The 15,211-nt window shown below is 59.2% G+C and overlaps 1 protein-coding gene across 8 annotated transcripts in view; it reads right to left on the bottom strand.

Moving 5' to 3' along the window:
- Positions 1-15,211, bottom strand: part of Kcnq1 (potassium voltage-gated channel subfamily Q member 1) — a 293,896-nt gene that overhangs the window by 23,335 nt on the left and 255,350 nt on the right. Inside the window, exon 16 of one of the 8 annotated variants that reach the window (XM_078045366.1) lies at positions 12,742-12,809. The exons of 6 other annotated variants lie outside the window; for them this stretch is intronic. In XM_078045366.1, coding sequence (XP_077901492.1) covers positions 12,757-12,809 — 53 coding nt within the window. In that variant the 3' untranslated portion in view covers positions 12,742-12,756. Of the gene's footprint in view, positions 1-12,741; positions 12,810-15,211 lie in introns of those variants that run through there. One more of the 8 variants, XM_078045365.1, reaches the window with a different exon arrangement.

Raw genomic sequence — 15,211 nt, 5'->3', positions numbered from 1 at the left:
AGAGTCTGTGCCCCTAGGAACCTGACGTCAGCCTAGTGCTCCACGACGGTAGAGTCTGTGCCCCTGACCTGACATCGCCTAGTGCTCACGACGGAGAGTCTGTGCCCCTGACCTGACATCGGCCTAGTGCTCACGACGGAGAGTCTGTGCCCCTAGGAACCTGACATCAGCCTAGTGCTCACGACGGAGAGTCTGTGCCCCTAGGAACCTGACATCAGCCTAGTGCTCACGACGGAGAGTCTGTGCCCCTGGGCTGCGAATACTGGGAGGAAAGGGTTTGTGCCCCCCTCCTGGCACCCAGTTGGCTCCAGGGCGGGCATCCTGCGGGGACAGTCCCGGGACGCCTGCTGCCCAGGATCCCGGGCCCTCTGGGCCCCTCTGGCTCTCCCTTGCAATAGCCTGGAAGGGCCTCCCTGTCCCTTCCAGAGTGAGTCAGGGCATCTCCGTACCTGGACGCCCAGCTGCGGGTCGACAGGTGACACCTGGGGAAGTGGGGGCAGCAGGGGGGAGAAGGGGACCCAGTGCTGGCCTGGTGCACCCCACAGCTCTGCGTTCACCCACGTTTCCACGCCCGTCTGCGCGGAGCCGCACGTTGGTTTCCGTCAGTGCTGCCCAGTGCTGCTGGGCTGGCCTCGGGGTCTGACCCCCGAGGAGCCTGCTCTCTGCCAGGCCACCTGGGAAGCTGCCCTGCACCCCATCTCCGTTTCTCCACTGGCCCAGGCTGGGCCCTCCTCTGTGGAAGTCCCAGCTGAGTGAAGTGTAGCCTGAAAATGCAGCTGACTCGAGGAACAATAGCAGCCCCCCGCAGAGGTTCCGCTGCCGGCTGGTGGCCCCCACCCCCAATAATTCCTCCAGACATTGGCCTGAGCCAGGCCTGGCTGGGCAGCAGCTCTGCGCACTCACAGGCATCGCCCATGACCTCCTCGGACCACAAGGTCACTTCCAGGTTGGGGGCAGGGCAAGACCCTGGGGAGGGGATACGGGGCAGGAGGGGTTAAAACCGGGCTGTGATGGCGTAGTGCTGAGCGAGGGGCTCCTGGGAGTCCTGGGGACATAGACGGGACTCTGGGGGAGGGAACTGTCCTACCCTTTCTGCTCCAAGCCCCCGCCCAGGCCCTGGAGCGGGAGGCCACCCTGGTCCAGGTTGTTATTGCGCAGAGCACCAGAAACTCATTCGTACTGAAGTGTGAATGACTTACGCCTCCCCGCACTGGCCCCGCAGAGGATGATTAATTGTCTGTTTACTGCCCACGGCTCGCTGTCCACGACTGCCTCAAGAGCAGGGCCACACACTGCCCCCATGTTCCCAGTCACAGCCGACATCCAGAATGTGTTTGCTGAGGTCCACGCCAACATCCAGCCCAAAGAAGGAAGGGCCCGGGGGGGGGGCACCTGGCAGCCAGGGCCGCAGGGACCCTGTGAGGGAGGCCATGCGTCCCTGCCTCCCTCAGTGCCTGACACCAGGCCTGGGCCTCCCAGGGGAATGCCCACTCTCCTGAGGATGCTGATCTGGCAGAGGACTCCTAAGGCTCCCGCTGGGGAAGTCCTTCTTGTAGCCTCCTGCTGGTCGGGGGCTGTACCTGGTAGCCCAGCAGCTGGGCCTGCAAGGGACACACTGGACAGCAGTGTGAAGGGTCCAGCCTGGGCCCAGGCCTGGCCCCACCCTGGGAAGCCATGCCCCCCCGCTCTCTGAGACTCTGACTCCGGGGACGAGGACACCCCTGAGCCTGCGAGGCCACGCACAGTGCTGTCCCCCGGTGCAGGCCAGCACTGGGCGGCAGACACGGCCTGCGGAGCCTGTGGAGCCTCCCGGGGCCTCCTGGTGTCTGGCCCCTCCCGCCCTCCTCTCGTCAGGAGCCTTAGGTGAACGGGGACCCAGGAGCTTCTGCCACCTCCCAGGAGCTTCACTCACTCCCATCTGCAGAGTCCACAGGTGAAGTCACACCTGGAGGTTCCAGGGACCGGGACAGGGCTATCTCTGGGGGCCATGAGGTGGTCACAGGCTTACTGAACACGGGCGGAGCAGGGGTGCGGTTCAGGGAGGCGGACAGGAGTTTCCTGGAAGGAACCCTTCAGAGGGACCCTCCAGGACACTAGGAAGCAGTCAAGCCAAGGAGGGAGGTACCACTGTGGAAAGTAGTGAAAATATTCTTCAGAGAACTTGGAGTGGAACCACCACACTACAGCGATGCTGCCACATCAATGTTTGTAGCAGCTCGATTCACAAGAGCTAAGCTACGGAACCAACCCAGGTGCCCTTCAACAGATGAATGGGTAAAGAAACTGTGGTATATATACACGATGGAATACTACTCAGCCATAAAGAAGAATGAAGTCAGGGCATTTGCCAGTAAATGGGTGGAACTGGAGATTATCATTCTAAGTGAAATATGCCAATCCCAAAAATCCAAAGGCAAATGTTCTATCTGATGTTTGGATACTCTTTGTTGTAACCCACAGTAAGGGGGCAGATAGAAGTTCATGGGATTAGACAAGTAAATGAAGGGAAGGGGGAATGAGAATAGGAAAGACAGTAGAATGAACTGGCCATCACTTTCCTGTGCTCATATACGAGTACACGACCAGAGAAACTCCACATCACATACAACCACAGGAATGGGATCCGAATTAGAATAAGTCACACTCCATGTCTCCGTGTCAGAACACACACTCTCCTGTCATGGATGTCTAAAAAGAACTCAGCCAGAGGGAGAAGGTGTCACATGCAAGGGGACAAGGTGAGGGAGGGACGGGCCTCCGGGCAGCTCTGCAGACTCCAGGGAAGAGCATGAGCCTCCCTGGGAGGGGCAGGGCCTACCCAAGGCTTTGGAAACCGCCCAGCCCAGCCCAGGATCACAGTCAGGGCAAAGGTCCCTCCTGTGCCCATGCCCTCCTGAGGGCCACTTCCTGATGATGTCCCTCCCCATCGGAACCCACCCAGCACCTCTGGGTGACCCTGACTCCCGCAGCCACAGTGACACTTCAGGACGTGCAGTGGCCCTTGTGGCTCTGCTCAAAACCAGTCTGGGAACCTCTGCACCACGGAAGTGAAGGCCCCATGGCCTTGGGTCTCACTTGCTCCCCACGGAGCCTTTCCACCCTCTCACTAGCCACATTCCTGCCCTGCACAGGGCCTTTGCACATGCCGTCCTCTGCCCTTACAGTCCCACGGCTGGGAAGCAAGGAAGCAGGATGTGTTCAGGATTCACCCAGAGCCGGCCCGTGGCCACCACGGGGCTACAGCGGCCAGGTGAGAGCTGTCCCTGGACACCTGCTGAGCACTCCACTCTGAGGGACAGGAGCTTGCCCGGATGGAGAGCTCACGCTGCAGGGAGCAGAGGGACCGGGAGAGCCCTCAGGTCTGAGGTTGGGTCTTACCCCCTCAGAGACGGGAAGGTCACGCTCGGGCAAAGGAACTCAGGTCAGTGGCCAAAAGGGCGAAAGAAGCCCCCGAGACACCAAGGTGAGCCGCAGGCCACGGGGGCGAGACTTGTGACCGTGGGACTCGCCCACGAGGCCCTGCCTCTGGAGAAGGAAAAGGAGAAGTGAGGGGTGGAGGGGGGAGTCTCCGGGGGGTTCCAGAAGGAGAGAGGAGGGCCCCGGGGGAGGGACGTGGCCCCAGAGCCAAGGGCCAGGTCAGGGCAGGAGGGAACACGAAACCCAGGCATCCAGAAATCCCCAGCGTCCCTGAGCCACGCCACCCGTCCCCACCCATGACGGTGGAGGAGAGGAACGGAGGACGAAGGAGGTGGGCCCAAAGGGAGGCTTCGACCGAGGAGGAACTGAGCTCCATCCATAGCAAAGATGAAGAGATTCCCAGAACGACAGTGAGGCCTCCAGAGAAAACCCCATCATCTTCAGAATGTTGGTACTTTGAAATAAAACTGGAAATTCGTGATAAAGTACGGTGACAAGATCGACAGACCTGGAGTTAGGAAGAGCACTTCTCAGTGACTCCTCAATTAAGGAGGAAACAAGCGGCGGTTAAGTTGACTTCAGGATGGGCTCCCAATGAGAGGGCGACACAGCAAAACCTGGGGGTGCAGCCAAAGGGGCTCAGAGGAATATTGATAGCAGTTTTTAAGAATCAGAAAGATTAAAAATAAATGTGCTGACTTTTCAACTTCAGAAGCTAGAAAAAGGACTCAAAGTACACACAACGAATACCAAAGGGGTTGATAAAGGAGAACATTAGCAAAATAGAAAGATTATGAAAAATAGAATTGATCAACAATGGGCTGTTTGAGGAGCCAATAAAATACAGTTTAAGTAAGTAAAGTAAAAAAGAATTAAAAAATTAGAAGGGAGTCATAACTCTAGATGCTGAGGGAATTGGCTGTAAGTCATTATGACATGTCTATAAAATCCCAAACTTGATGGGATGGTTAATTTCAATGAAAAATTGCTAGAAGTGGCTTATGAAGTAGAAAAATCCAAAAAAAAACCCCAAAAATCTACTGGAGAAATTGCAATGTCAGTCACATATCCTCCTCTAGAAGTTTCCTAGCCCAGATTCTGAAATTATTATTAAAATATTTTCAAAAGGCAGATAACAGCCTTCCTTTGAAATGTGTTTTAGGGCATAGGCCAACATAAGAAACTGCCCAACTCAAAAGCAGGCACAAAGCTGGGTGCCGTGGTGCATGCCTGTACTCCCAGCCATGTGGGAGGCTGAGGCAGGAGGATCCCAAGTTTAAAGCCAGCCTAGGCAACTTCATGAGACTGTGTCTCAAAGTAAAATAATTAATGAAATGAAATAAAAGAGTGGGGACGTAGTTTAGTGGTAGAGGGCTCATGTAGCATGTGCAAGGCCTGGGTTCTATCTCCAGTACTACCCCCTTCCCCCACTGGACAGAAGGGCCAGAATCCCAATAAAACATTAGCATATGGAACGGAACTGCATGCAGCCCTGCCTGCGCCACGTGATCTCTTGGCCGCATGGGCTGCCCACTGAATGGTCGTCCCTTAAGCTTGTGCCACCTAGGAACTTTGTAGCTGTCTTGATTTGTGCAAATCTACGCCTCTGTCCTCAGCAGTGCTGGAATTGCCCACGGCATCTCTCAGAGCCCTTCCCTGTTTTGAAGAGACACACAGCTGTAAGGCCATGCGAGCCTTAGCTCAGGAAGGCAAGGACGGTTCGACCTTGGAAACACTCCTGCTGCCGCCCTCTGGGGTCAGGGCCCCTGTGGTTCAGGCGTGGGTTCAACTGAATCTCTGCTCTCAGTTTTGGACTGACCGGTGGTGTGTGTCTCCCATCCCAAGTTCCTGGCCTGCCCAGGGGAGGCGGGCGGGTCTCATGCCAGCCTGGCCCGCCCCTCGCTGCTCTCCGGTTTGCCCACTTTCTGACCACTCACACGAGGCCAGCACGTAGCAGGCACTGTCGCTGTGAAATGGACATGCTGACTTTTGCTTTCTTGGCTGAGGTCTGTCCTGCCTCGTGGACCGTAGGCCCCAGGAGCTGGACTATGGAGTCTAGCCCACAGAAGCCTGGAGCACAGGGGAGCTTGGCAAATGCTGGACAGATGGCTGGAGGAGGGCCAGGTGAGGACACTCCTGGGTCCTGTAGGGCAGACTCTCCCTGGGGAGTGTCCCTTTGTTCTTTTCAAAGGGCAGGAAAGACCTGACCCATCCAGGCTGGGGCCTGAGCATGCCAAGGTGGGTGTCCTCTGGGCCAGGAGCTGCTGCAGGGGTCTGCAGCCCCTCGCGCCCGCTCCTGCTGACTGGCAAGCGGCCCCTCATCGACACCACTCTGGATGCCTGGGGGCAGTAGCAGAATAGCACAGCCAAGCTGTCCCCTGGCAGTTGTGGGGACACCTGTCGGGAAGGGTGTGGAGGGCCATGCTGGCAGCTGAGAGCAGGCCCGGCTGGCAGGGGAAGTTACCCGATGGGGCCTGGGGTGGGGGCTCTGGACAGCTGGGGCTAAGGACCCAACAGGTGGGCAGGGCTGGGGGCTTGGCAGCTGGGCTGGGTGGGGGGAACAACTGGAGGCAGAGTGGGCTGCATCCGGGGGCCAGATCCAACCTCTGAGCTGTGTGTGCTTCTGTGGGGGTGGGAGGCATCTGAGCAGGAGCAGGGACCAAGGGGGCACTTTCTGGGCCCCTCCCTGGGGTGGCAAAGTCCAGTGAGTGACGGCTCAGGCACTTGGCCCAAGTGTGTCAGAGACACCCTCCTTGTGTCCTCCTGTCCAGAAAAGGCCGCTGTGTTTTCTGAGGACTCTGGGGCTGCCCTGGGTTGGGCCCACCCAAAAGGTGCCCCAGGAGCCAGCCTGTGGCCTGAGCGCCCACCTGCTGAGGTCAGGTGTGGCCCCAGGGCTCCTGGGGAGCTGTGGGGGACGTGCGGCCTCAAGGGCCCTGTTCCTGATCCCCTAGCCCAGCGCGGGCACCTGGCACTGCAGGGAGGAGCAGAGGGTCCCCTCCTGGGGCTCAGAAGGGGCAGGGGCACCCTGTCCCAGGAGACAGCTCTAGAGGGGCAACAGGAGCTTTCTGGACACTCTTGCCACTTCCTATAGGACCATGGGCTTCAGGGGTCAGTGCCTATTGGGCCAGACCAAGAAGAATGGTTCTGGAGATGAAATTTGGGAACTGATATTAAACAAAATCAGAATTTTTCACTCCAAGACTTTGCAGGGCTTTTAAAAATGCAAAGATGCACCATTTAGGCAAAACTGGCGAGTGCCCCCTGGGGCTGGGGGTATCTCCAGGAGGTGTCTGGCCCTGGTCTGGGGTCTGGCCCTGGTTCAAGCTGCATCCCAAGGGTTTGATGTCCCTTCAAGTCTAGCCTTCTGCTACGGCCAGGAGAACAGCGCTGGGTCCCCAGGAGCGCCCCCCCCCCCCCCCGGGAGGGGTCCTGATCTGGTCTGTGCCAGTGGCCTCCTGGCCCTGGCGGCCCCCGTGGACCTTTTGTGGAGTGGGTCTCTGCTCAGTGCCTCGGCCGCACTGTCCTCTGAGCCTTGCCCCCTGAGGACTGAGCCTTCCGAAGGCGCCAGGGACCTGAACCAGGGAACCTGTCCTTCCACGGGACTGAGATCAGGGTCTGGAACACCCCGTTGCCTCCCCCACCTGGAGGGCTGCCTGCCATGACAGGGACTGCTTCTCTCTGGGGTCATTCCTGTCTGCACCAAGCCAGGAAGCCAGGGCACACCACAGCCCCCATCCTGGGGTGCCACAGGGGTTCAAGGTAGCGCTCAGAAACTGGCTGGAGCCACGGAAAGAGCCGCCGTGGGCTCTGTCCAATGTAGTTAAAAACATCTGACTGTGACCACAAAAATGCTGGCATCCGGGCTGCAAAAACATCTTCATGTCAAATGCAAATGTGCTGGAGAAGGCCGCGCTCTGTTAACCCTTGGACGGCAGTGAGGCCCAGCGGCTGAGGGCTGCTTCCTGCCGGCCCCAAGGTGGTCAGGAGCACTGCTGGGCTGCATGGCGGGAGGTGCCTGCCAACCTCATCTCCAGCGTCCTTCAGGGTGGGGACCCAGGTCTGGAGGGGACCCCGGGGCGGGGGCAGCGCCTCCCGGGCTGGCCTGTGGTTTGCAAACACGCATCTGTGAATTCACAGAGGCCGAGCAGGCCCACGTGGCTCAGGTGCTGGGGACAGGCACCAAGCCAGCAGCAACACGCCACCCTGGCTCGGGCGATCCTCAGGTGGGGGTGGGGGTGGCGGGCACGTCAGAAGGAGACGTGGCTTAAAATGTAGGGTGTGCCTGCCGAAGGGCTCCTGAGCAGGAGACAGGGAAAGGCCGGCTGCGATGGCCGCCTGAGATGGGAGCCCGCCAGAATGTTCCAGAAACAGCCAGCGCTTTTCCCCCTGAAGGAAATATCGCCCCACCCCCAAGTCCAGGGTTGCACGGTGCCCCTTTCTGCTAGTATCCACTGGTGTGCGGCTCAGCCATGCAAGGCCTCCCGTCTCCTCCCCATGACAAGCCCTCAGCTTGTCACCCTGCCGAGGAGCCCAGGAAGCATGTTCCCACCCTGGGGCCAGACGCCCCGGCCGCAGCGGGGCTGAGGGGCAAACACAGTCTGCACCCTGGCCGGAGGCCCGACCATATTGCCCGCAGCCACGCTGTGTCCCCAGCCCCGTAGGAGACCCCACGCTCTGCGTCGCAGCGCCCGGCTCCTCCCCACGTTTTAATTTGTGCCAGTCTGCTTTGAAAGCCCCTGCCCCCGCCTGAACCCCACAGTGGGCACGAGGGGCTTGTGGAAGCCCCCTGAAGGCGGGGCTTCTTAACCCTCTCAGCCGGGGGTGCCAGGGAGCGTCCCCGGGAGACGAGGCGCTTGGGGCTCCTGGTTACTGTCCCCTCCCTGGGGAGGGGAGCTCACTGTCCTTCAGCCCAGGCACCAGCTGTCCATGTTTGTCTCAGGGCACCCTCGCCCAGGGCTGTGTGCACATGTGGCTCCCCATGCTGGGGACGGCCTGCCAGGGACTGCCTCCAGCTGGCCCAGCCCCGGGCCCCTCGTCCCGACAGGTGTGCGGTGACTCAGTGGTGTTTATCTTTCCGCACAGGCAGCTGTCAGACCCGCCGGAGACCCCTGAGCAGCCCGCCGGGGGCTGACGAGGCTGGGGGCTGGGAGCTCCAGGGCGCCTGGCAAGCAGAGAGGGGGCACCTCCACCCCGTGCCTTGAGGCGCCGGCCTCTCCCAGGGTCCACGACCCCCTCCCTTCATGCTCTAACCAAGGCCCAGACACTTCACCGTCCCCTGCTGCAAGAGCGGAGATGCTCTGGGCCTCTAGCATCCTGTTTGCCTGTGCCAGCCTGGCATCGACGGACAATGGCCCCAGCACCTGCCACACACTGTCAGTGACCGGGGCCACCCGTCCTTGCTGGGCTTGGCAGCTGTGACAGGATACTCTGGCCCACTCTCTGGAAGGAACATCAGGGTGGGGATCCTAAGCTGGTGTATGGACCTACAGCGGGGAGGGCTCCCGGGATTGCTCCTGACTCCTGGGGCTAGGAGACGGTTCCCCAAACTCAGAACCATACTCTGCAATCTTGACATGCTTCTCCAAAAACCAGAGATGGCCTGAGCCCAGGGTCCAACAGGCCCACTGGGTATCTGGGGGGCATGGCTCTACAGTGCTGGACAGACACCTCCAGGCTCCGTGGTGGCCTCATGGGCTAGGCATGCTAGAGATATGACGCAGCCACCCCAGGCTTTCACTAACAGCTTGAGTAGAGGGGCAGCTGGGGGAGGGGTTAGTATTGACCACACGTGGCCGTGACTGCACAGAAGGACCTGGCACAGAGCTTGACTCCCTGCAGGTACATGGACGGGGTACTATGATGACGCCCTCCCCGTGGTCCGTGAGGCCGAGTCAGGGAAGCTGGGTACACAGGAGCTGGCCAGAAAGCTGGACGCGCTACATGGGTGTTCTCAGTAGGTCCCAGGCCAGGCCCCAGGGGCAGCAGGCAAGGGTGGCTGAGGAGCAGAGGGAGCTGGGCTCCCGTAGAACCTTGTCACGGGCAGGGAAGAGGCTGGAAGGGAAATGGTAAAGACCTAGACCTCGGTGGGACAGCAGAGGGGTCAGTAAGAGGCAGGAGCCAGCCTTGAGGGTGTGGGGCCATCAACCCATAACTTCCTAATGGAGGAATCTTGCTGGAGGTCATTTATTTACTCATCCGAACTTGCTTGGTCACTGCCTCTCTTGATCCCTTCCCATATCTATCTACTCTTCCCTCCTTTCTTCCCTCCTTCTCCCGATCACCACCCACCTATCTATTCACCACCCACCCATGCATCTATTCATCACACATCCATCCGTTCACCCACTCACCCATCAATCAATCCCTCAAGTCTTATGTTTTAAATGTCCTTCTGTTTGTCCATCTCTCCATCTGTCCATCCATCCTCTCATCTGTCTAGTCATCATCTATCCAATCTCTATCCACTCACCCATCTATTCATCCATGTCTCTGCTGAGGTCTGGTTTATGTTTTAAATGTCTCTTGATCCATCAATCTTTCCATCTGTCTGCCCTCCCATCAATCCATGCATCCTCTGCCTATTCATCCATCCATCACCGATCCATCCATCAATCTATCCATCCATCCATCCATCCATCTATCCATCCATTCACTCATCCATCCACCCACCCATACATCCATCCACCCATCCATCCCTCCATCCATCCACTCATCCATCCATGCATCCATCCATCCACCCATCCATCCACCCAGCCATCCATCCACCCACCCATTCATCCACCCATCCATCCATCCACTCACCCATCCATCTATCCATCCATCCATCCATCCATCCATCCACCCACCCATTCACCAATCCATCCATCCATCCATCATCCATCCATCCACTCATCCATCCATCCACCCACCCACCATCCATCCATCCATCCATCCATCCGTCCGTCCATCCATCCACTCACCCATCCGTCCGTCCATCCATCCACCCACCCATCCATCCATCCATCTATCCATCCACCCACCCACCCGTCCATCCATCCATCCACTCATCTATCCATCCATCCATCCATCCATCCATTCGTCTGTCCATCCATCCACCCACCCATTCATCCATCCATCCATCCATCCATCCATCCATCTATCCACTCATTCATCCATCCATCCATCCACCCATCCATCCATCCATCTATCCACCCACCCTCCCACCCATCCATCCATCCATAAACTCATCCATCTATCCATCCATCCATCCATCCATCCACTCATCCGTCCATCCATCCACCCACCCATTCATCCATCCATCCATCCATCCACTCATCCGTCCATCCATCCACCCACTCATTCATCCATCCATCCATCCATCCACCCATCTATCCATCCACTCATCCATCCATCCATCCACCCACCCATCCATCCATCCACTCATCCATCCATCCATCCATCCACTCATCCGTCCATCCATCTATCCATCCATCCATCCACTCATCCATCCATCCATCCATTCATCTGTCCATCCATCCATCCATCCATCCATCCATCCATCCATCCATCCATCCAACCACCCATCCATCCACCCATCCATTCATCCATTCATCCATCCATCCGTCCGTCCATCCATCCATCCACCCATCCATCCATTCATCCATCCACCCATCCATTCCACCCACCCATCCATCCACTCATCCACCCATCCATCCACTCATCTACCCATCCATCCATCCATCCAACCACCCTCCCACCCATCCATCATCCATCCATCCATCCATCCATCCATCCATCCACTCATCCATCCATCCATCCACTCATCCGTCCATCCATCCACCCACCCATTCATCCATCCATCCATCCATCCACTCATCCGTCCATCCATCCACCCACCCATTCATTCATCCATCCATCCATCCATCCATCCACCCACCCACCCATCCATCCATCCATCCATCCACTCATCCATCCATCCATCCATTCATCCGTCCATCCATCCATCCATCCATCCAACCACCCATCCATCCACCCACCCATCCATCCATCCATCCATCCACTCATCCATCCATCCATCTGTCCGTCCATCCTTCCATCCACCCATCCATCCATCCATCCATCCACCCATCCATTCCACCCACCCATTCATCCATCTATCCACCCATCCATCCATCCATCCATCCATCTATCCATCTATCCATCCATTCATCCATCCACCCACCCATCCACCCATCCATCCACCCACCCATCCATCCACCCACCATCCACCCATCCATCCACCCACCATCCACCCACCATCCATCCATCCATTCATCCATCCATCTATCCATCCATCTATTCATCCATCCATCCACCCATCCATTCCACCCACCCACCCATCCATCCACCCACCCATCCACCCATCCATTTATCCAACTGCCCCTTACCCTGGAGTGACCAGCAGTCCAGCACCCCCTGACTCCAGTGCTATTCACACAGGCACATGGCCAGGCAGAGAGGAGCTTCTGAAGGCGAAGGTGGAGAGGTGGCCATGGCCGAGCTTGGGGGGCCCAAGGTCACTCTCCAGGGCAGGGGGAGGCCCCAGGGGCTTGAGCAGGAGCCCATGGTCTGGTTTATGTTGTAACTGTTCCTCTGGCCACTTGTGGAGACAGGAATGTGGAGGGAGAGTGATGGTGGGGTGCCCTTGGGAGGGGCTGCCCTCCCCTCCAGAAGGATGCCCCTCTGTGTGCGCTCCCTCCCGGCTGGGAAGTGCCCTGGCAGCGTGGGGAGCGCAGGGCTGCGGGCCTGGAGGGCTGCGGGGCTGGAGGGCTGTGATTCAAAGCACCTCCCCAGTCAAAGGCCAACGGCCCACCAGGGGTGACTGTCAGGGTGGGGCTGCCACGGGGCAGGAAGAGGAGGAGGAGGAGGGAGGCCAGCGGCTGTCCTGCTGGGGCTGCTGTGTGGGGATAGCCACTGCAGCTGAGTGGTGCACAGCTACCACCACCACCTCCGCGTGGGTCTGCACAGAGATGAGCAGACTCCCAGCCCACCTCTGCCTTGGCCATGGCCACCCCTGTCCCTCTGTCTTCTGGCGGCGGCACCCACCTCTCCTTTGGGGCCACCCCTTCCCACTTGGAGCCCATGAGCTCTAGGCTGAGAACTTGACTCAGGTGCAGGTGACATCACACCCCCTGACTGTGCTAGGGACTGTTCAGAACGGGCCACGGCCCAGGTTGGCTGTGAGAATCAGTGAGGGGAGTGGACATAAGCCTGGGGCTACTGTAAGCCATTGGCCACCTCACGGAGAGCATCTGATTGCAGAGACGGGCTGTGCAGATGTGGTGTTAGTCCTGGATTTAGCCATACCTGAAGCTGCTCCACTTAGGAGTGATTCCACATATTTCTCAGAAAAGTTTTAGGGGAGTTTCTGTTCCCTGAAACAGAAGCTTATATGAGGATCAGGTTTCTGGGGCCACATGAGCTAAAGCTGGGATCAGGGTGAGTGCAGGAGTCTGGGAGTCTGGAGTGAGGGAGTGACTGAGGGACTGTGATGGGCAGCAGAGAGTCTGGAAGGAGATTCTGGGAGGAGGGCCGCGAGGAAGTGTGACCAGGCGGAAGTGGACTGAGGCCCTGGGGGTGCTGAGGGCTGCTGGGGCAGGGATGTCATCAAGTCAGCAGTGGGCAGCTTGGGCCACTGAGCCGACGCCCCTGAGGCCGTCCCATGTCACCCCTATTTCTCTGAACTGTGGCCCGGCAGGGACCCAGGAACCATCCGGTCCCCATGGTGCAGATGAGAAAACTGAGGCCCAGAGGCTCCTCCGACTTGGAATCTCACTGTAGTGGGGGACAGAGTGGGGACGAGCTCCCCCTGGGGAGTCTACCTGGGAAGCTTGCAGTGGAGGGTCAAGGGGCTGGGGGCCCAGGGGCCAGGTGAAGTGACTCTGAGCTGGGGGATGGGCTGGGCGTGGGTGAGGGCCCTGTGAGAAGCGTGAATTTCAGCTTCCTCACTGGCCCTGCCTGACCGCCCTCAGCAGTGTCCAGCAGAGCCCTGACAGCCTGTCGACCCTGGGCACCTCTGTGACGTGCTGAGTTCTGGAGGTCGCTTGTTAGGTGGCAGAGCTGACCACTGCTGGGGGTGGCCCACATGGTCACTCAGTGAACTGCAGGACTTCAGACCCCCCCCACATCCCGTTAAACACAGGACGTCTGCTGAGCTGCGGCTCCTCCACTGCGCCAGCCCAGCGATCCTGTGTGGCCCCGGGGACCCCTGGCCAGGCGGGGCCTGCTCTGTGAGTAGAGAGGCCCACCTGCACCCCAGCTAATCCCACGCCAGCTGCCGGAGCTGGGAGAGTCCAGCCAGCACTCAGCTGTCGGTCCTGGGAGGATCCCCCACTGCCCCAGCTGCCCCCGACCTGGCACACCCAGCGAGGGTGGGCAGCTGAGCAGGCCACACAGCCCCGGGGAGGCTGGGGGCACGTGTTGCCCTCCGGTCCTCAGAGCTGGCAGGCTGCTGTGACCTGCCCAGGTAGCATGGGAGACAAGCAGAAGGGGCGAGGTTGGCTGCTGAGGCTCCAGGCACCCAGGGCAGCTGGAGGCCACCCCCCTAGGAGCCTGGGCCCAGGGGAGTTTATCCACCACTGTCCCTGGATGTCCCCAGCCGGTGGCCACCCCCAACTTTCTGGAGCTTGTGGCTCTCCGGCACTCAGGTGACCATGATCCGACAGGGCTGGGCACGAGAGCTGTGGTCCCCTGCCCTGCTCGGTAGAAATGGGGGCTGCAGGTGGGGCCTGAAGGTGAGCCCCCAGGGAGTCCAAGCCCTGCTCTGCTGGAGGGAGACGCAGCCTGATGGACACCCCTCCTGGCCCTCCTTGGGAGCTCAGGAAGCTGGCCTGGGCACCTGCTACTCACCGAGGGACATCTTCTGGGCTGAGCCTAGAGGCTCTTCCTTGCTCACGTCTGCCCTTCCCATCTGGCCCAGGCAGCTCCCAGGCCCTCCGTGGCCTCCACCACACTAGCCTCCCGCCGACAGTGGTCTGCCAGCCTTCCTGGTGTCCTACCACCTGGGAACCACCCCCTGAACATACCCACTCTGCAGCCCAGACACAGGACCAAGTGGCCAAGGGGCCACTCCAGACACCCAGAAGGGAGCCTGCTGGCCAAACCTGGTGTGTCTCTGCTCATGTGCTGGCTCTGCCTTAGACCCCAGGGCTGCCGACCTCACAAAGGTGCTAGAAAGCACAGGCCCCGCATCTGGGTCCCTGTTGGCAAGTCTTCAGAAAGAGTGACCACTGCCCCCTTAGCCCAGGGACTCAGGGGGCTGTGGCCTTCATGCAGCAGTGGTAAGGGGCAAGGAGCTGGGGTGGCAGCATGGACGGGGGAGGAGCTGGGGCTACAGGGAGCCAGGCTCTCCGCCACTCAGAGGCTTGCTGGGAAGGAGAGCCTCAAGAAGAGCACCACGTGGGCAGGAGAAGATGGGGCTGGCAGGGGTCTTGTGCTCTCCTCTGTCCCCTGCCACCCTGAGTGTCTTACTCGGAGGGACTTCCAGCCACTAGCCTTGAGGCTCCAGCAATCTCTCCAGAGAGGTGGCCTCCCATTCTGACACAGGGGGTCCCTTAGTGTAACGACTGCATCCCCATCACATCGACGTCCCGAACACCAGCCAGCCTTCCCTGCTCAGGTCCTAAGCAAACATTCAAAAGTGCCCAGGGCATGGGCGCAGCCAGGATGAACAATGGCACAGATCGGAGGACTAAGCAGATCCCCAGACAGAGGATGCACCTGGAATCCTCAGCAAAACTCTAGCAACCGCTATCCCCATCAGATCAGGGAGGATGTG

This window comes from Ictidomys tridecemlineatus, chromosome 4, assembly GCF_052094955.1.
Source record: "Ictidomys tridecemlineatus isolate mIctTri1 chromosome 4, mIctTri1.hap1, whole genome shotgun sequence".
NCBI classification, from domain to species: domain Eukaryota; kingdom Metazoa; phylum Chordata; class Mammalia; order Rodentia; family Sciuridae; genus Ictidomys; species Ictidomys tridecemlineatus.
This window is presented reverse-complemented; position numbering and strand designations above follow the sequence as displayed.